At 41.8% G+C, this 22,505-nt stretch overlaps 1 protein-coding gene across 1 annotated transcript in view; it reads right to left on the reverse strand.

The window, feature by feature from the left end:
• Positions 1-22,505, reverse strand: part of LOC122560428 (uncharacterized) — a 200,925-nt gene that overhangs the window by 64,113 nt on the left and 114,307 nt on the right. Inside the window, exons 110-120 of the mRNA XM_087998069.1 lie at positions 20,356-20,443; positions 17,897-18,017; positions 15,127-15,305; positions 11,302-11,448; positions 8,850-8,977; positions 6,810-6,943; positions 4,538-4,632; positions 2,152-2,311; positions 1,860-1,879; positions 910-931; positions 795-822 (exon numbers count right to left, since the gene is read on the reverse strand). Of these exons, the coding sequence (XP_087854195.1) occupies positions 795-822; positions 910-931; positions 1,860-1,879; positions 2,152-2,311; positions 4,538-4,632; positions 6,810-6,943; positions 8,850-8,977; positions 11,302-11,448; positions 15,127-15,305; positions 17,897-18,017; positions 20,356-20,443 (1,122 nt within the window). The remainder of the gene's footprint in view (positions 1-794; positions 823-909; positions 932-1,859; positions 1,880-2,151; positions 2,312-4,537; positions 4,633-6,809; positions 6,944-8,849; positions 8,978-11,301; positions 11,449-15,126; positions 15,306-17,896; positions 18,018-20,355; positions 20,444-22,505) is intronic.

Below are 22,505 nucleotides of genomic sequence, written 5' to 3' on the forward strand. Positions count from 1 at the left end.
ATGTAGGTACACTTACACCATTTAAAAGACATTTGGAGAGGTTTGTTGAATAGGGAAGGTTTGAAGGAATATGGGCCAAGCGCAGGCAGGTGGGACTAGTTTAGTTTGGGATTGTGGCCAGCATAGACTAGTTGGACTGAAGGATCTGTTTCTGTGTTGAATGACTCTATGACTCTAAACCCATTTGATGATAGTGATGTACAATTGGCCTCAACACTAGAGAAGGAACAGCGTTCACAGAGCCCCTGCTGCTTACTATTCTCCACTGGTATTACAACGATAGGCACAGTATTACAGAAGTTAGTTAAGGGCAGGATTGGGCAAAGCTGGAACTTTCTCTATAGATGATGGTACTTCCATCATTCCATGCTTGGACTCATACTTGAAGAACAGCCATTTAGAACAGGTGCTGAACTGTGGATATCTGTAATCTAGGGTAGCTCAGCACTGAGAGTCCATGACCAATGTCTCTGCCAAACTGTGCAAACGGATGAACTTGCAGCCAGCAGGAAAATACCACACGGTGGAATAATCAGAATAATCAGCAGGCTTCTAAGATGGCTGCATTGACAGCCATTGAACAATCCCAAATGTGCTGCCCAATGTAATAAATAGAGTGCACAGAAAAGGAAAATTGATAGGGGACAAAATTTGGGTAACAATACGGACGACTTCTAACTGTGGGCTAGATTTTACAAATAGATTTCTAAAGGAACACAGGAATCAAGTTTCACAGAACAAATCAATAACTTTGATTGAAGCAATGTAGATATTGACTCTCCTCAAACACTTACCTGTTTACTGCTGCACATTCTTCTGTTTCTGATTGAAATGTAAAAGAAAAGATATTAAAATACTGGAGGTGTTTGAAGAAAATTGAACAATGAGTTTTAAATAAAATGCACTTACCATTAAATGTAGTATTGCCACACTAGCAAAAAGAAAGCATAAAAGTTAATATTTAATTTTAGTTTCACAATGCTAAAAATGAGCTACATACATCCTTGGAAACAATACATACATTTAAATATATGAATTCAACTGCATAATGTATGATTACCACATGAAAATATCATATATACATGCACACATATACCATGCAATACATTAAAATATACAATAAGAAGCTATACAGTAAATCTAAAGCAGCTAAACAAAAATAGCTGTATCAGTGTTAATGGTTAGGGTTTTCTGTTATTTCATCAATAATGTATAATAGCAACAAGCTTTATACATGTTGAATAATCATAATTAATCAATTACAATGGGTTACGTATTCCTATATTGGCTCATATTCGCATGTTGATAGTGAATTAACAATAATGGAAAAACATATACTCCATTGCAGATGCAAACTTATGGTCAGATAATTTGCACAGCACAAAACTGCAGGACTCCAAACCACAGATTGAATCGCTACAGTTTGATTTCATATCAGCGGCTGTCGAAAAACGTTCTCCTTTCTTGTGGTGCCAACTATTGTCGCTGATCAAAAAAGCAAGCCCATGAAAAGGTAGGTGAAAACTAAAAGGACAAAATCTGCAATGGCACAGAACAGGCACAGATGCACCTGGATTGTCTCCCAGTGGAACAGTTTTGGCAAAGCAATCAAAAGAATAAAAAGATGGGTTTAGTGAATTTGTACCTCCAGCACAGGGATTGGCTGGGCAGAAGCATGGATTGCAAAACTCAAGTTTTGGTTACTTATCCACAATCCATGCTCTTTTGCAGCAAGGTTCAGTGTAAACTCTACAAAGGTGTTGGGTGAACCATATCAGGAATGGCTAATGAGACCTTTCTTTTCATAAACTTTCTGACACACAGCTGCATTAATGTAAACAAGATTAAATGTATCTTACCATGAAATTAAATTGAGGATCTGAAAAAAAAAGTAAAACTATCATTAAAGAAAGTATTTAAAACCCAATGGCTCAGGTGGTTGTCATTGCATCTGGTTGTCATTGCATCTGGAATTATTGATATATAGATACAAATAAAACCAAAACATGCAGAAATTTTATATCTGAGAAATTATATTGAAAAGGTTGACTGTACACATATTTATGTTACACTGTATTATGTCATGAGCAGAGGAGTACAACATTAAATACATGTTTGTCCACGGATTTCTGAACTTATCAAGGCACATACCTGACGAAGGATCTGGAATTCCTCCTGTCAAGCCAACACGCCTCACTTCAGATTCCAAATGTGAGTTCACCCAGGCTAACACCACAGTTTCATTGGCTCCAGTTTGAAGAGCTGGGAGGTTAACCCCAAGCAAGCCTTTCAATTGCTCTGCAGAAAGTTTCTAATAATAGAAAGAATATTAGCAGAATAAAACACTGACCAACACATATATAATAAACTGACCACTGAAGGGATATCTTAGATCCACCTGCGAGGGAAAAACATTGCCAGCATAAAAACTAAACTGTGAATGAACTACGTCTTTTGAAATGATGATTCATTATTTGAATAAAAGTATTCCAACAGCTTCAATCGTTACATAATTAAATGAATTTAAAACCTGAAAAAAAAAACAGTGGTGGAAAGATTTTGATCACATTGGAGGCATGTGGAGGCATGTGAACTGCTAGGTGATGTCAGACCAAACTAGCATGGAGGCACGTGAACTGTTATGTCAGACCAAAGTGGCAGGTTTATACGTTTTGTTCTGACTATCTAGAACTAACAGATCACACGTTCAGGGCTGCAGACACTTTAAAGATGAAATAAAAATGAAAGGTCAGGGAAATATTCAACATGTCATTCACCATCTGTGGAAATGGAGGCCCGAATTTTCCCTTTTCATGTCTCGAAGTGTGGCGAAAAGCATGTTAGCTGGTGATTAACATGCTACCCCTTACCTGTGAGGTAACTTGACCTGTCAATTTGCCCATCAGGCCACTCATAGCTGATTGCCAGCCAACAGGTCAGTTTCTCACCCATTCAGACACTTTGACACTAGTGTCAGGACACCAGAAGCTACTGTTGTTGCTGGCTTGAATCAGAGTCTGGAGGTGGCTCCGAACCAGAAAGGTAGTTTTAAAATATTTTTGTTGCAGGATTGGAGTCAGGGGAAAGGGGAATCAGAAGCAAAGGCACGACGTTGGCTTTCAATGTCTAGATTGAGACAACTGCAGACATCCCCATCATGTTCCCCCTCAAACCCAGCAGACAAGCCATTCTGATCTCTCAGCATGTAAAGTAGGCCCATTTCTCACCGAATGGAGAGGCAGCTGATTGCATAGACTATGAATTGAAGCTATTAACTGGCCATTAATTGACCACTTCAGGGGACCTTAATTTGCTGGAAATTTGGGAAGGTCACTCTTGGGCCTTCTTGCTCAAGCCAGAGGTGGCAGGGAAGGGATGAGTTTCTCTTCAGGACCAATGTGCCCAATTATTCTCCTTCTCACTATCTCCAGTGAGGGGAAAACTTTGCCCACAGATATTGCTTTAGGTCAAAATTACCTTTTATCAGAACCACCATGATGAAAGGTCACCTAAACTGGAAACATTAACTGCCTGACTTGCTTTATCATTCTTCTATTATTTCATACAGCTGTGATATTTCACATATAACATTAAATAATCATCCTGTCTTCTTGCTCCTCCCATTTTTCCTCTCTCACTCTCTGATTTTAGCTCAATTTTATTTTATTTTTCCATACTTTTGAATTTAATTTAACCCCTTCAAAACTGTATTCTTCTGATTGCTACCATCCAATATGAAGCTGGAATAAATATTCAACATTTGAATGAGGACCCACTTCCAAAAGTTTATTTTGTCCAGACTGCAGTGGTTGGAACAAGGTCAGTCAGGTAGATCTCATAGAATGTGAGTCCCCTGATTGGGGCCGCTAACCTGGTCCAATCAGGGAGCTCTGGCTGACAGATATAAACAACAGTGTCAGGTGTTCTGTTCACACTAGGAGGCAGCTCTGAGCTAGCTGGGTCAAAGTTATGTACTATGCACATGTAAATAAAAGGTGACATAGTGACTGGATTTCACAGATAACTAAAGGTCTAATCTGTGAGGTAAGACCTAGTTGAATTTATAATATAACCAGATCAATCTCTGTTGTGCCAAATCCGGAACCATTGGTCACAGTCTTGGTGGGCCGAAGGCCCTGGTCACTGTGCTTTACTGTTCTATGTTTGAGCAATCACTGATGCAATCCAGTTCCAGCATTTTGTGGGAAACTAATGCTTGTCGAACAAGCAGTTCCAAAAATTGCTAGTCATAACTGTCAATTCTGGCCCACAATAGGGGTGGGACTTATTGCAAGGGTTTCAAGAGACTACTTAATTTTTACAAGAGCACTTGACTAGCTACGCTCAGAAGAAATTGTGGTAAGGTGCTGGGCAGAAGCCAGAGAGCACTAATATTTCTTATAATTGAGGGAATGGATGTTGAAAACCACATAACAAGTATTTGCTTCACACAACTGAGCATGATTAGAGTCAAAAAGTATAAAATAGATTGCTAATGTAGAAACCATAGCCATTCTTAAATGATTACTGTACATACTGCTACTTCTTCAGGATTCAGCTTTATGAAGGTGGCAAAGTCCATGTTGACATCATTATTGGCAAGAAACTCCAGATCAGATGCTCTGGCACCATCTTAAGAAAACAGACACACTCATTTATCAAAGAGCAGTAATTTTCTCCTAGTACTTAGCACCACCCATTATTTGTGAATTATTTTCACAATAAGAAAATATGGGCATTTTCATCATCTTGACATTTTCTGCCGTTAAAATGCAACACTGCTTAGAGATATTGCAGAACAACCTGATGTAAATATTCATGTCCTGTTAAAAGCCTGAATTTCATAAATCAAATACTGATTATAACCCATTTAAGTGGATTTCTCCCTGCATTAACATTGCTTGAAAACTCTGCACTATTGTGCCCAAGCTATTTATTGATTATTTTTCAAACTTAAATTCTATCCCAATATCTCTCAAACTGCACAATTCTGTTTCCTTGCTTTGCATGTCACTTTCAGGTCATATTCACCTGAAAATAAAATTTTTTAAAACTTCACCGGTTAAGTGTACCAACCAGACCTGAGGGCGTCAGGGAGATTTTGATTGCTGGTGTTAATTTATAATTGGATGCTTGAATAAATATTTCCTCAGATGTCCAGCCACACAGCTGGTTATGTAGCTCATTCTATTGAAGAAATGTAATTCTCTCTGCTTGCACACAGTGAAAATAAAGAAATTTTCAGTCTCCACCACTGCTTCTGGTGGAGATTAGGTGTCTGTCATTGTTTGGCAGAATCTTCCTGCATCAATTCTAAGCAGTGTTCTATAATGTGAAAAGGACCCAAATAGGACATTATCTCTGGGTTGAGTTGGAAGGTCACTGTGGCTTTGTGACCAGGCTGAAACATGTTCACAAAACGAAGAGATCCTGCAAACAAATTATTCAAATTCCCTCTGGAGGGGTAAGGGGAGCAGGATTGCTTCTTTTGATCCCACATTGGAAATCATGCCCTCTCTCTATCACATAGTACCTCCACCAACCTCATCCCTTCTGTGCAATTCTCTCACCACTTACTTAGATGACGGGAATAAACCATCAACATTTAAATAAGGCCTGGCAGCGAGTTTTGAGAAGATCTGTATTTCAGGTTGTGGTTGTGGATGTAGGTTTGCTCGCTGAGCTGGAAGGTTCATTTTCAAACGAACATTCCAACTCAGCGAGCAAACCTACATCCAGAAGGCCCGGCAATTAAAACTATCATGGCTTGCTCTTGCCCTACCAGGCAAGGTATTTACTTGCCTGAAATATGCCCCTTACTTAAAAACCTGACTATAAATGGTAAAACAGACCTCAAACCTTTCAACTCTGTATCATCTTAGAAACAAAATACATCACATATTTTAACCGATTATAGGTTTATTTTGTAAGCACACTTCCTCATCATATAGTTCTTTGATTTCCTGTGTTATTCTTAACTTAGTGACTAACCCATTACTGCTAAAATATGGTCTATAAAATTTTAACACAGTCATTAGCTCATTTATTTTAAATGTATTCGTGAACTTATATATTAGCGATTTAAAATTATTAATATTTTAAAATAAGGTGCTTTCATTAACCCAATATGCCAAAAGGTAACCTTGTAGTTGTATGGAACCTTTGATATTCTCAGCATATTCTAAAGCTTCTAACAGTCAATGACTTATTTTTCAAGTGCAGCCATTGTTCTTATATAGTTAACAACAGTAAAGGTTTTGCGAGGATAGGTCTCACAGAAAGTATTGTGATAACTGGTTGAAGAATAAATGCTGACCAAGATACCCAAAGACTCCTCTACTCTAACTTTGCCACAGTACATTTTACATAGAATCATAGAAGCCCCTAAAATGTGGAAGCAGGCCATTAGTTCCATCGAGTTCACACCCCTCTGAAGAGCATCCCACCGACATCCACACCTATCCCCCTACCCCATCCCCATTACCCTGCATTTCCCATGGTTAATCCACCTAACCTGCACATCACCTGGATGCTATGGGTTGTTTAGCATGGCCAATCGACCTAACCGGCACATCTTTGGACTGTGGAAGGATGGACAGGCAGATTGTGAATTGGTTTACCATCTCACCTTAAAGATGACACCTCTAACGATGCAGCAGTAACTTAGTACTGTAGTGAAATGGCAAACTTAAAACCAAGAGGAAATGAACCTACCACTTCTATTAAGCTTATCAACCAGCCAAATTTATTAATTGCTTGCTTCAGACTTAAAGAAAGACATGATTAATGTCAAGAATCAAGTGTCTTACCAAGATATGACTTGATTAGGTTGAAGTAGGCGATGGTGTTATTTCGCTGAGATATTAACTCAGATGCTGCTTGGCTGTAGAGTAGGTTCTTCTTTGATTGAGTGCAGGTGGAAATATCCAGACTTCCAGCATTCCTGTGGAAAATGGATAGAATCTTAAGTTTGAAATGTATGAAACAAATTATTTGACGTTGTTGTTATCATTGCCATGCTGCCATGAACATTGACATTTAAATAATAAACTTCTGCTTTTTGATACTGGTAAGTCCCATAGTTGCACATGACCAGCAGCTACAACAAAGTAACATTCTTGTCTATTGATAGTTGGAGCCAATCACTGTTAGTTTATATTTGATACAGAGTGGTCCTTTTATGGGACTATAACACTTTTCTCAAAAAGGAAGGACAATAAGTTTTAAAACTGATTTTCTCAAAGTCAGGACAACATTAATTCTGCTTTAATTTCACAAAACATGTACATGAAGTCCAGGCCCTCTGTGACTTCCATCCTCACCACCTCTAAGGTTCCACGGCTCCAAGGAAAACCTGTGTAATGTTGCACCCCTCCCCAGTCACTAGTTCAGTATTTTCAGTTCATTGAGATCATTCAAAGGAAGGGTGGCACAGTGGCTCAGTGGTTAGCAATGCCACCTCACAACGCCAGGAACCTGAGTTCAATCCACCTTTGGGCGACTGCCTGTGTGGAGATTGCATGTTCTCCTGGTGTCTTTGTGTTCCGGTTTCCTCCCACAGTTCAAAGATGTACAGCTCAGATGAATTGGTCATGCTAAATTTCCCATTGTGTCCAGGGATGTGTGGGCTGGGTGGATTAACCACAGGATATGTGGGGTTGCAGGGATCGGGCAGGGGATTGGTTCTGTGTGGCATGCTCTTTGGAGGATTGGTGTGGACTCAATGGGCCAAATAGCCTGCTCCCAAACTGTAGGGATTCTATGAAGACAACAACACACATCACCTTCTTGACAGAGACACTTAAGTTTCACCCCGGTATGTGTATTCCCAGTTTAGGAATGGAACAAACTAGGTAATTTCAATGGAATTCATAAAATTGACTTTAAAATGAGGAATCCTCAGAAATGCAGGTTCAGGTGACAGTCAGAAAGGCAAATGTATTGTTGGCATTTGTTTTGAGAGGTTTAGAATACAAGAACAGGGATGTATTGCTGAGGTCGTATTGTGCTTCAGTCACACTGCATTTGGTATATCCTGAGCAGTGTGCACCCCATATCTAAGAGAGGATGTGCTGGTCTTGGAGTAGGTTGAGAGGAAATTTATAAGAATGATCCCAAGATGAATGGTTTGTCATACGAGGAGCAGTTGAGGAGTCTGGATCTGTACTCTGTGGAGCTTAGAAGCTTGATTGGGGGGAGGTGGGGGGTGGGGGGAACTGATTGAAATTCACAGAATACTGAGAGGCCTGAATAGAGTGAACGTGAAGAAGATGTGCCCACTAGTAGGAAAGACTAGGATCGGCGGTCCCAGTCTCAGAGTGAAGTGACCACCCTTTAGAACTGAGATGAGGAGGAATTTCTTCGGCCAGAAGGTGTTAATTGTGGCTCCCATTGCCACAGAGGGTGGTGGAGGCCAAGATATTGAGCGCATTTGTGACACAGATAGACTGGTTTTTAATTAGTAAAGGGATCAAAGGTTACGGGGAGGGGGGAGGAAGGCCAGAGAATGGGATTGAGAAACATATCAGCCATGATCAAAGGATGGAGCAGACTTGATGGCCCAAATGGCTTAATTCTGCTTCTATATGCTATGGTCCTAAATTTGTGATCTGAACCATATATGAACTGATGATGAGAAAGACATCGAAGGAGCAAGAAAGCATTTTTCTTTCATGATAGCGTATGTATTTCCAGACTAAAAGAATGTTTGACCCTTTCACCTGTCATTGCTATCATTTGATTTGTTGGGGATTGTGCTATAATACTTTGAAGAGTGATCTTCATTCTATTTAGAAGGGGGATATTTAATGGATGTGAGAAAACTACGAAGTGAAAGATAAAATACTCACGTCAATTTTGAAATAGTCATCAGCTGGCTTTCATCCAGAGTGCAGAGGTTTGGCCCACCAATTGCTTTCACAGAAACTTCATTGAGAGTTCCACCCAACTCTAGATATCTTGTAATAATGCTTTTAACCTGAAGAATAATTCATAAAAAGTGTTCAGTAACAAGTACCAAATAAAACTCATTTTCATGTTTATTTACCTTCCTTGCTTAATCTGTGAATTTGGTATTTTGGATTTGTAAACACCCTTTTTATCTCCTCCATAGAACTGCATCTATACTTCCTAACAGTGTTCGTTACTCAATCTTGACTTCCTTTTTCAAAAAAGGTGACCATGACACTATTTCCTATTTCAGTCAGTGCTGAGTTACAGCTGATTACTCATGGATATCTGGGAGCAATCTGTGGCAATTTACTCCTCACCCAATTCCTCCTCAAGGTAAAAACAAGGACTGCAGATGCTGGAAACCAGAGTCTAGATTAGAGTGATGCTGGAAAAGCACAGCAGGTCAGGCAGCATCCGAGGAGCAGTAAAATCGACGTTTCGGGCAAAAGCCCTTCATCAGGAAATGTCGATTTTCCTTATCCCAATTCCTCATCAATCCTATTGGAAAAATGTATACAATAGCCCTCAATTCTAATAGTTGCTTTCCCTTTGCAACAATTTGTAACATGGGTCTTGTTTATGAACTGTATTCTATTACACTGAGTATCAATTAGCATCCCATGTTGTTATGTTTCACATACTGGATCCTATCCAAACTGAGTAACGCTCAACAGCTATTATGTTCTACTTTGATTGTGTGTGAATTGGTTTGGCACATTTGCCTTCATTGCTCAGTCCTTTGAGTATAGGAGTTGGGAAGTCATATTGAAGTTGTACAGGACATTAGTGAGGCCTCTTCTGGAGTACTGTGTCCACTCTAGTCGCCCATTAAGTAAGGATATCATTAAGCTGGAGAGGGTCAGAAGAGATTTAGCAGGATGTTGCTGGGTATGGAAGGTTTGAGTTATAAAGGCTATGATATGGAGGAGTTGGTGTTGGACTGGGGTGGACAAAGTTAAAAATCACACAACACCAGGTTGTACATGATGAAGGAGCAGTGCTCTGAAAGCTAGTGCTTCCAAATAAACCTGTTGGACTATACCTCTACTTATAGAATAACAACATTCCAGCTCATAATCCCACTCACTTGACCGTAACTGACTTTCAAATCAGTTCTTTGACTTCAGGCCACTAACTCCAACCTTTTTAAAAGATGTCTCAAGGTTGTCACAATTGGTGGTTGATGCCTGAATGACACAATATTTCTAATCTGTTTCACTTTAATGAAAAGCTTGACATTTGTTCATGTGGATCTATGAGTTAATACAAAACTGCACAAAATCTAATGTCACCCAGTCAAATAATTTCCACCAATGTGAAATGTAAAATGTTTCTATTCTAGCTCATTAAAGTGCTCCAATTGTTTACCTATCACAACATTCTGTGCGAAGAGGTATATGAGCTCCCTTATTCGGAGTGCACCCCCACTAACTGCCAATATTGAGCCAAAATGTATTTCAAAAACATACTGTAATCGACCAAAGATGGAATTTTAATTCCTGGGTGAAGTACAGGGACAATCAGTGAGGAAGTCCTGCCATAGGCCTGGTCCATCATAACGTCCAGACTTCATTTACACAGATAGAAGTTGCTCAAATGAGCTTCTGGCCAGTGAATACTAGGTTGACTGGAGGACTAACACTCAGAAAAGCTAATATTGGGTTGGTGGGGAGGAAGAACATAGATAAACATTGGTCCAAGCTTTCTTTATGAAGTCCAGGCAAGCATTCTGCTCTTAAGGCACTTAGTGCATCTGCCTCTGACCGATTAGGTGTTACTGAGCACAGCAGTTAGTAATCCAAATTGGCCTCTATGTACGACCCCGTTTTCATAGAGTCATAGAATCCCTACAGTGTGGAAGCAGGCCATTCAGCCCATCAAGTCCACACCGACCCTCCAAAGAGCATCCCACCCAAACCCAATGCTCACACCTTACCCTATCCCCATGATCCCACATTTCCCATGGTTAACCCACCTAACCTACATATCCCTGGACAGTATGAGCAATTTAGCATGGCTAGTAAACCTAACCTGCACATCTTTGGACTGTGGGAGAAAAGCAGAGGAAATCCACGCTGACACAGGGTGGAGTGTATGAACTCCACACAATCGACCCTGGGTTCTTGGCGCTGTGAGGCAGCTGTGCTAACCACTGAGCCACTATGCTGCCCCATGCTCATGAAACTTTAACTAGTTTAATCAATCATCAAAGGAACCAACAGCATTGAAGTGAATTAAAAATTCATCCTAGAGTTTCAAGAAATTAGTTTTCACATCTTATTCAGAATGAAATTCCCATTTATTTGCAGATACCAATATTTTAAATGCCCATTCTCCTGGTTTCAGTACCGTTGTGTTTTCCAGCTGTTGCATCATTAATGCAGCAAGTGTTTCAACTTGAGTGATATTCCAGCTGCTGACTTCTGTTGCATTAAACACTGTTGATATGTTCCCCAGCAACTGAATCTGGTTTTCTGGTAATCCATTGGGGTAAATCTGTTTCAGGAAATCCAAAATAATAATATTAAATCACTTAGATGTTATTTCCAAGCACACAATTTTAACCACCTGTTGCAATTAAAGTATTGTCTGTGACTAATTTCCATTTCAGTTTGTTATATTTGAGAGTATTATTTTGAATCTGTGTTTTATAAAAGACATGTCTTTATAATTAATAAGTTATGCCTCTCACAAATAATACCACTTCAATAATGCAGCATTTTCAACGAATAAGGAGAAAATGTAAGCCTTTTTAACATTTTGCAAGAGTTCAAGTTTACCTTTATATGGACTGATTAACTCTTCATCTGCTGTTATAGAGCCATAGAAACAGACCCTTCAGTCCAACTCGTCCATGCTGACCATAAACCATTTGCCAGCACTTAGCCCATATCCCTTTAAACCCTTCCTATTCACATATCCGTCCAGATGCCTTTTAAAGCTGTAACTGTAACAGCCTCCACCACTTCCTCTGGCAGCTCTTTCCATACATGCACCACCCTCTGCATGACAAGGTTGCCTCTTAGGTCCGTTTTAAATCTTTCCCCCTCACCCTAAACCTATGTCCTCTAATTTTAGACTCCCCCACCCCAGGGAAACGATCTTGGCTATTCACCCTATCCATGCCCCTCATGATTTTATAAACTTCTATCAGGTCACCCCTTAGCCCCCGATGCTCCAGGGAAAACAGCCCCAGCCTATTCAGCCTCTCCCTATAGCTCAAGCCCTCCAACCCTGGCAACACCTTTGTAACCTTTTCTGAACCTTTTCAAGTTTATCAACATCATTCCTAAGACAGGGAGATCAGAACTGAATGCAGTTTTCCAAAAATGGCCTAACTAATGTTTTGCACAGTCACAACATGACCTCCCAACCCCTACATTCAATGCACTGATCAATAAAGGCAATCATATCAAACATCTTCTTCACTACCCTACTTGTGACTGTACTTTCAAGGAAAAATTAAAAGAACATAAACTCACATTCCTTGGCCGGGAATCGAACCCAGGCCACAATGGTGAAAGCACTAAATCCTAACCACAAGACCACCAGGGAAAGTTACCTAATGCAAGAAGATGTTACAAGATGCCTCTTTTGCCTGATGTAGGGATGAAACCATTGGAAAATCCATAATATTTGTGCAGACTATGATTGCGACTGAAACGTTTAAAATGCTTACAAATCCTTGTGCTACTGTATTTTTCTCTCAGAATCACAGACGTATCACAGTATAGAAGAAAGCAGCTATTCAGGCCATTGTGTCTGACTGACCTGCCAAATGAGCATCACAACATACAGTCATTTTCCTGTCTTTACCCTGCACCCTTGCACATTTTTACTATTTAAATAATCATCGAACACTCTCTTAAATACACCAACTGGCCCTGCCTCTGCCAGGCACTGCAGTCCAGAATGTCCTCATGTAATTTTGCAAATCACTTTACAAATTTGTGCACTTTTGATCTCAAGTGAGAACAAGAGGCATAGATTTAAACAGGAGCAGACTCTCCGTATCTACTCTATCAGACCTCTCAAGAGTGTGGTGCTTAGCACTGCACACAGTAGTCCAGCTGAGGTTAACAAGTGTCTTTGTCCTTGTACTCTATGGTCCTATTAACAAATCTTTATGCTTTATTGACCTCCACCTATCCTGCCACCTTTAATGATACGTGCACATGTACACCAGATCCCTCTGCTCTTGTTCCCCTTAATTTCTCTTGTTTTCCTTTTCCTAATGCAGCACCTCACATTTTGCTGTGCATTCCAACAACTTGCCGATGTCCTTTTGGGTCCTACACTATCCACCTCTTAGTTACCAAAGCTTCCACCTTTTGTATCATCTGCAACCTTTGAAATCATCCTCTGTGGACCAAGGCCTAAGTCATTAATACATATCATGAGAAGTAAGGGAGTCAATACTGATTCCTGGAGAATCCATGACAATCCTTCCTGGAGCCCCAACAAAATCCATAGATTCATTACTCTCTGTTTGCTCTTATCCCTTTAGTCCATAATTTTTCTCAAGTCTATAGTGGCATTGTATCTAATGCTTTTTGAAGTTCATGTACACCACAGCAAACAGAATTCTCCTCATTGACCCTTTCAGCTAACTTTTGAAAAAACTCCAAAAAGTTAGTGAAATCCAATTTCGTCTTTCAAAACTCAAATCAACTCTTCATAATCAACCTGCCATTTTCCACATGACCACTAATTCTCAGAATCCCTTCCAGTGTGGAAACAGGCCTTTGGCCCTACAAGTGGTGGGCGGCACGGTTGCACAGTGGTTAGCACTGCTGCCTCACAGCGCCAGAGACCCGGGTTCAATTCCCGCCTCAGGCGACTGACTGTGTGGAGTTTGCACGTTCTCCCCGTGTCTGCGTGGGTTTCCTCCGGGTGCTCCGGTTTCCTCCCACAGTCCAAAGATGTGCAGGTTCAGGTGAATTGGCCATACTAAATTGCCCATAGTGTTAGGTAAGGGGTAAATGTAGGGGTATGGGAGGGTTTTGCTTCGGCGGGTCGGTGTGGACTTGTTGGGCCGAAGGGCCTGTTTCCACACTGTAATCTAATCTAAGTCCACACCAACCCTCTGAAGACTATCCCACCCAAACCCCATTACTCTACATTTACCCTTGATTAATGCACCTAACCTACACATTCCTGAACACAATAGACATTTTTTAGCATGGCCAATTCACCTAACCTGCACATCTTTGGACTGCGGGAGGACACCCATGCAGAATGTGCAAACTCCACACAGACAGTCGCCTGAGGCTGGAATCGAACCTGGATCTCTGTCGCTGTGAGGCAGCAGTGTTAACCACTGAGCCACCATGCCACACATCAACAACAGTGAAATGTCTCACGCATTTCTGTCATCATTTATGATCTCAGCATTTCATAGAACCTCTCAGCGTGGAAACAGGTCATTCAGCCCAACAAATCCACACCGACCCTCCGAAGAGCAACCCACCCAGACCCATTCCCCTACATTTACCTCTGACGAATATATCTAACTCACACATCCCTGGCATGGCCGATTCACTTAACGTGCACATCTTTGATTGTCGGAGGAAATCCACACAGACATGGGGAGAACATGCAAACTCCACGCAGGCAGTTGCCTGAGGCTGGGATTGAACCCGGTTCCCTGGCACTGTGAGGAAGCAGTGCTAACCACTCAGCCACCATGCGACCCGTCTATCACAAGTAATTTGAAGGCATCTGGCTGGGTATATGAATAGAAAGGGTATAGAGGGATATGGGCCAAATGCTGGCAAATGGGATTAGATTAATTTAGGAACCTGGTTGGCATGGTCGAGTTGGGCTGACCTGTTTCTGTGCTGTATAGCTTTATGTCTCTATGACTCCAATTGCCTCAAGAACTTTCCCCAAAATTGAAGTTAAACTGACTGATCTTCCGCTTGCTAATCTTAACAAAAGGTAGAAATGAACACAACAGAGGAAAATATTACTTTCCGACATAGATCAAGGAAAATGCTCATTGTGTAGCTCTTTTAATGTGGATAAATAACCCAGCAGAACACAATCGGTGGCGGAGGGAATGAGATTCATTCTGTACGATTAATGCTTAGGCCATTGAGGTTAAAGTAGCAATAATAAAATATTATACTATGGCTTCTATGAGGAGAACAAAGCATCAATCATGTTAATTACCTGATTGAGTTTGGTTTTCAGAACTTGAAGCTGATCAGAATCAAAGTCAAGCGCTCCCAGTTCCTCCACATTACCCTTTAATAAAGTATTACTCAAACAGACTTCCAACTGGGCGGCATCATAGTTTACTGGGGTCAACTCATTAATGGCTTCCGCTGTTATCTGTCCCACTGTACATCCTGTAAATAAGTTTTGCCTGATGCATCAATGCAATTTGTTATCAATGTATTAAAATTATTTTTCATGCAAAGTCTTCGAATCAATAAATTATGATTTAAATTCATGTGTAGTGGCAATGGATAGGCCATTCAATGGTAAAGCATGAGAATAGTCCTTTCAATTACTGTAAATATGTGAGAGACACAAAGATTGGGAATTGGAAGACAATGGAACGGAACAAAATCAAGGCTTGGATAGACTTATTCAATATGAAGAAGGTAACACGTCAGAGACAAAGAGGAGGGCAGAGATGATACAGGCAACATGCAGTGGTCATTGGAAAGTGTGTGAATTGGAAGTCTACTGAGAGGCAAAGGGAGAAACATGAACAAGAAGTCAGAAATATATTTTATTTTGGTCCATGCACAACACACAAGGGTAACTTTTAATTTCTTTGCAACATATTACAAACAGTTAATGCGAAGGTTTCCACCAATACATTACTTTCGTCAATATTTCTTGACTGTGTGTCAGGAGCAGAATGAGGAATCTGGGGGTAATAAAGCCAGCAAATCCTCCAGGATTTCTTACCGACTAATAAACTTTATTACTACCATTTTTTGATACATACATTAGGCACATGAAGCATGTATTTGGAAGTATAAATTTGTCAATATGTTGCTTGATATTTTGGAAATGATTAAATTTCATTAACATTTCATGTATTGTTGAGAAAGGTCCTTTACAGGAATAAAATCACTTTGAACTTCAGCTGACATTAGAAGATATCTCAGCCATGTCACTGAGTTCAAATGATACCTTCGAGTCCATTCATCTAGAGATAACATCTTGGTTGGAAGATCTGAAACAGATGCTTTCAAATATAGCCTGATGCCAAGCAAGGCAGTGTGATGGACCCCACACTATTTACAATCTATTTCATTAATGTGGCTATTCATCTCATCAACTGCCCTCTAGTGTGAGTATTAAATACTGTTTGTACAGAACACACTTTCACTTCAGATTCCATGAGCCAAAACAAAGACATGATGACTTCAGTATTGCTGCTCTAGATTTTTAAGCCAGTCTCAATTAAATTCTGAAATTCTTAAACCCTTTCCTTGAATGCTGCCATAAACAAAACTCATGTCAACCCAGACCTACTCAGTTAAATATTCCACTTCGTAGACATTTTGAAGGAGGTTCCTTGGAATATGCTGAGCACATGCCATACTTTCACAACCACCTGTCTCAAAAGGTCACCATTGGCAAAGAAAGATCAGGAAAATAAGAGTTCATGGTGTAGTGGATAAAATATTAGCATGGGTAGAAGACAGGATGAAGAGCTTATGCTCGAAATGTTGACTCTCCTGCTCCCCAGATGCTGTCTGACTGGCTGTGCTTTTCCAGCACCATACTTTTTGACTTTGATCTCCAGCATCTGCAATCCTCACTTTCTCCCCGTATTTGTAGACAGGCTGAATGAGTGGGGAAAAATTAGGCACATGGAAAATAATGTGGAAAAATCAGTAGATGTTGTCATACTCTTGTGCAGCAGTGAGCTCCAGGCTTTATCGGTGATGCACAACAGCATGAGAGAAATTCCATCAACAACATCTATTGCTTTTCTGGATTTGACGCACAATCAAGGAAACACTCACATCCTTCTCAATTCCACCTCCAGAAGCATTCAGGGAAAACTCATGCAACACTAACCAAGGTGGATTGAACTGAGTCCACAAAGTGGAAATTTTCCTGTCTTCTCAGATCCTGTTTTACCAGCTCAAAGTGAGGACAACTGGTTCATCGTGCAGTGTCATGCCTCAAGTCCAAACACCGCAATGAGACAACAGCAATGAAGGAAGCAAATCCAGCACCATGAGCCATGTGCTCAGTAAGCTGCAGGTTGGGATTTGACCTGTTCAATCATCAGCAAACCCATGGCACAAACCAGTCACTCTGAATTGACACCATCCTCAAACTGAACATATTCCCCTTGCATTAATGCTGCTTTCAAACAATTTCAGGATTTTTACTTTCATTAATCTCCCTGTATTTAAAACCTCAAGGATAATTCCACTCTAGATAAAAAGATTTGCACAGCTCAAGGTTGTACCAACTCTAACACAGTCAGCTAGCTGGACCGCACACAATGTGAGTTCCTGACTGAGGCTGTTAATCTGGTCCAATCAGGGAGTCCTGGCTGACAGATATAAACAGGAGTGTCAGAGAGTCTGTTCTCTTTGAGAACTGGCTCTGAGGGAGCTGGATTAGAGTCAAGGACATTCCATGTGTAAATTAACGGTGAGTTGGTAACTCTGTCGAGTTATTTCACAGGTAACGGGTGGGGAAACAGGTCTGGGTGAGTTGCTCTTGCAAAGAGTTGCTCAGGACTTAATAGCTCCAAGAGGCTTCCATCTATTGTAACCCCATCCATGGGGGATCCTTGTGAAACTTAAGTCAATTCAGTGATACAGAATCTACTCATGAAAACCAACCACATTTACAAAAGAACTTCAAGGCTTCATTTTAATTGATGAGATCGCCATGAAGAAAGTAGTACTATATTATTCATTCTCATCACTAATACAAAACAGTAATATCAAATTACCTGTAGCTCTCCTCACTCTTCTTCTTTGTCTGAGCCGCTTTAAAAACCTGACTACATCTTTGGACTTTGTAAACCGTTTCAGTTTCCGAATAAATCTTGGGACGGCTTCAGAAAAGACTAACTGCAGGGAAAAGGGAATACGGTTAATTATATGCAATCCTTGATTAGTAAAAGAATTCTTATCCAGAGCAAATTGTTCATTCAAATCTACGGATTCTTGCTGAGATAAACCAGAATCTGATTACATTTACCTGAAAAAGAAACATATACTGACAAGTGAATTTGAGAAGTTGGAAAATTCATAGGACACCAGCATGGGAGAAAGGCTGGGATAGAGGTTTAGGAAACAGGTCCTGGGAATAAAGGGCACACGTGGCGAGAATTAGTGGAGCCCAGCCATTCAGGGGCTTGAGAAGCACTGATCCTCCCTCAGACTCAATCAGTGCAGACGTGGCTCTGTGCATCAGAAAATAAGCTGACCTTGGGGGTGGCGTGGTAGCTCAGTGGTTAACACTGCTGCCTCACAGCGTCAGGAACCGGATTTGAATCCCACCTCAGACGACTGTCTGTGTGGATTTTGCACGTTCTCCCCATGTCTGTGTGGGCTTCTTCCGGGTGCTCTGGTTTTCTCCCACAATCCAAAGATGTGCAGATTAGGTGAATATAGGGTAGGGGAATGGGTCCGAATGGGTTACACTTCAGAGGGTTGGTGTGGACTTGTTGGGCCGAAGGGCCTGTTTCCACACTGTAGGGAATCTAATCGAATAAAATAAAAACAGGATCGAACTGGGAGGATCTCTGATCTGAGATCCCACCTCTTTCTCTCATGGTTCTCCAATCACGGGCTCCTGCTTATCTACCAACAATAGCCTGGGTATGATGAAGGTAAGCGGCAATAGAGTTGTTGGGTTTTGCAGTGGACTGTGCCTGGACGTTCTTCCTGTGGGTCAAGGGACAGGGCTCACTGTAAGGTAATGCTGAAGCAGCAAAGGGCTGATCAAGAGCGAAGGAAGAGGCTGAAAGGGCAAGTGAGAGGAGGGGGGCTGATGAGGGTGAGAGGCAAGAAGGGGATTGTGAGGGTGAGAGACTTTAATAGGGGAGTGAAGGAGGAGGCTGCAGGGATGGAGGGAGGAGGGGGCTGGAAGTGTAGGGTGAAGGAAGAGACTACAGAGATGGGATAGGAGGGAACTGCAAGCAGACAGAAGAGAAGGAAGAGACTGCAAAGCAATACAAAGAGAGGAGGTTCAAAAAAGAGGTCACAGAGGGTGGGAGCAGGAGGGCTGCCAGGCCAAGGGAGAGAGGGGCCTGCAAGGGGATGTGGAGAAGGGAACTACTAGGGTCTGGAACAAGAGAGAGTTATAGAGTCTCGGCTGGAATTTGCAGGCAGGCAGTTCTTTGTTTGAGGGGCCAGAGGATGGCAAATTTGGGAAAAGATGATGTCCATGCCTTTAGTGATGTGAGTCCTGTTGGACTTTGCTTTCCAACATTAACAACAATGTTTAATGGCTAATGGGAGGAAATCTGACAAAATCTGGAATGGAGTTCTACCTGGAATGGTACAGTGGCTCCGAAGTTAGCTCCTGCTGCCCCACAGCACCAGGGACCTGGGTTCGATTCCAGCTTTGGGCGACTGTCTGTGTGGAGTTTGCACATTCTCCCCATGTCTGCGTGAGTTTCCCCTGGATGCGCCGGTTTCCTCCCACAGTCCAAAGATGTGCAGGTTAGGTGGATGCTAATTTCCCCAGAGTGTGCAGGCCATGGATTAGCCATGGGAAATGCATTGTTATGGGAATAGGGTGGGATGGTCCTCTGAGGGCCGGTGTGGACTCAATGGGGTGAATGACTTGCTTCCAAATTGTATGAATTCTATGCAATTGGTTTTCATTCAAGAAAACCAGAAACTCCTGCAACTGACTATGTTGTAGAGCTTTTAATTTCCAAGGATACCAGCCTATGAAGTAGAAATGATTTGGAGATGCCGGTGTTGGACTTGGGTGTACAAAGTTAAAAATCACACAACACCAAGTTATAGTCCAACAGGTTTATGTAGAACCACTGGCTTTCTGAGCACACAACCACCTGATGAAGGAACAGTGCTCTGAAAACTATTGCTTCCAAATAAACCTGTTGGAGTATAACTTGGTGTTGTGTGATTTTTAACTTAATGACGTAGAAAGGTTAGGTACGGGTGCCAAGCTAGTCTGTACCTCCTGAACCCATACTGAGGCAACATAATGGTGGATGCAACATGTGGAATTTTCCCAGGTATGTTTAACACGGATTAAATAGATATGAAACATATATTTACATATATTTGGGGTTTGGGATATTTTCTAGTGTTAAAATGTTTGGGCTATAGAGCCTACAAAAAATACAGACTAGGGGGTGATTAAAAAGGGTGAAATCATCCCAAATAGTTAACTTTGTGTGAATTAGAATTCAAATCATTTAAGTTGTACCTGGTTCACTTGATTCCACGTTGAGGTCAATGCGAAAGGCAGGTTTCCCAGCCGACTCACCGTCTGGGATGTCCACGAACTAGGAGAACTTCAAGTGAACAAAGAAACATCAGTTAGTGAGACAGTTCAGCTACAAAATTCCACTCCTTACTGCCCAGTTGTTCATTGTTACGCACATCATTTTAATTACAAAATGGGGTCAGCAGTGTGCGTACAGTTCTAGAGTGAGTTAGTGCTGCAGGCCATTTTGTTGAAGGCCTCTGCATGATCCATCTGTTGAACGTGTGCAGCGCAGGTGTCTAAAGTTCACTCGATGCCAGGTCAGCCACTTCAGAGCACAATTCTTCAGCGAATGCCATCCCGTGCACTTGTTCTGAACTTGTTCAGCCCTGCCACTTCCTTCCTCGGCCCCACCACCAAATTAGTCAATTGATTTCCAGTGACCTAGCTGGACTTGTCTGGTGGTTTGGAGAATTCTGTGAAGTTGAGTAGCTTGGTACATGCCAAAGAGCTTAGTTTTAATTTCAAAGGTCAAACAAATAGGGTGAACCAAGTTTGCTTGAAATCAATTGACTCCAAACTGCTCAAACCAAAATAAGGCGTGAAGGGCAGTTGGAGTTGGCAGTCTGTTTTAATAGCTCCTTGGATGCTGCCTGAACTGCTGTGCTTTTCTAGCACCATTGATCCAGAGTCTGTTTTTAATGCCTAATTAAACAAAAACAGAAGGAAGACCGGGGCACCTTTTGTGACCTGTGTGCTTCAAGGAGACCCTTCCAATCCTAACCTTGCTGCGTCTCCAGCCCCATCACCCAACTCCATGGTCACTAGCTTACATCCCCACCATCAAACCCTGAGGATGACCTTTCTGTGGCAGCATTCTTGGGGCCTATTCCTGTACTAGTGGGAACATGCAATGTGGAGCTTTGGTAACTGCTGGGACCAATGGAACTACCTGTCAGTGAGTGAAGTTAGCCAGCATTTCCTGAGGGTGTTGCTCCCTCCCAAGTGAGAGGTGAGAAATCCTGTAATCGCCACCCACGACATGTTATAGCTGCAGAGTGGGATTGCAATGGACTAATCAGCTACCAGCTAATTGTTTTTTGAAACCGGCCTCAGGGGGCAATCCATCCATTCCCCCTGAAGTTGGGTCCAACATCTCTCACTCCAGAATCCAGTTGCATAAAGTGCTCTATGGAATCGCAATGCCTTTTGTTTTCCCTTGCCAGAGAGAAACTAATAGAGCGAGAGCTGTAGGTTTCCCTAGGTTGCAGGGTACCACTGACTGTGCTTATGCCATCCTGTTAGTGGCAACATTTGCGATACACAGTGACTTAAAATGTTTCCATCATCTCAGCTGAGAGGCAGTGCAGCATTCAGATTAATGTCCTTGATCCCAGAAGCAGTCATGGTATCTTTATGCTGCAGCAGATCACCTGGTAAGATGGTGGCAGAGTACGGCAACTCCAACTGGAGCTCCTCTGCTCCACCTGTTCTTTTTTGTTTTTCCCTCTTCTTGCGTGTTCTTTTTTTTAAATTTTCAACTTTTTAAAACTTAGTGGGAGGAGAATGGAGGAGGCGAGTCCCAGACCGGGGACTGTTGCAGGGAGACAAGTCCTTGACTGGGGACCATCATGGGGAGGACAGTCCCGGACCAGAGGCCATTGTGGGGAGGTAAGCCTTGGACTGGGGTCCATCACGAGAAGACAAGTCCTCGACCGGAGGCCGTGGTGGGGAGGCGAGTCCCGAACTGGAGTAGCGTCCCAGGTCTGCTCCCCCTACTTTTGAGGCTCTGCTCTTTTGTCCTAGTTTCACCTGCCAGAAACGTCGATTCTCCTGTTCCTTGGATGCTGCCTGACCTGCTGCGCTTTTCCAGCAACACAATTCTCAGCTCTGATCTCCAGCATCTGCAGTCCTCACTTTCTCCTCCAGTGGAAAGATCCTCTCTACTTCTATCTGATTCATTCCTTTCATAATTTTATGTTTCTATAAGATCCTCCCTCATTCTTCTAAATTCCAATGAATATAATCCAAGTCTACTCAGTCTCTCCTCATAAGCCGATCCCGTCAACTCCAGTATCAACCTAGTGAACCTCCTGTGCACACCCTCCAGTGACAGCACACCCTTTCTCATGTAAGGAGACCAGACCTGC

Source organism: Chiloscyllium plagiosum, unplaced genomic scaffold, assembly GCF_037043375.1.
Source record: "Chiloscyllium plagiosum isolate Xiang-an unplaced genomic scaffold, Cpla_swu_hap1 HiC_scaffold_20, whole genome shotgun sequence".
NCBI classification, from domain to species: Eukaryota; Metazoa; Chordata; class Chondrichthyes; order Orectolobiformes; family Hemiscylliidae; genus Chiloscyllium; species Chiloscyllium plagiosum.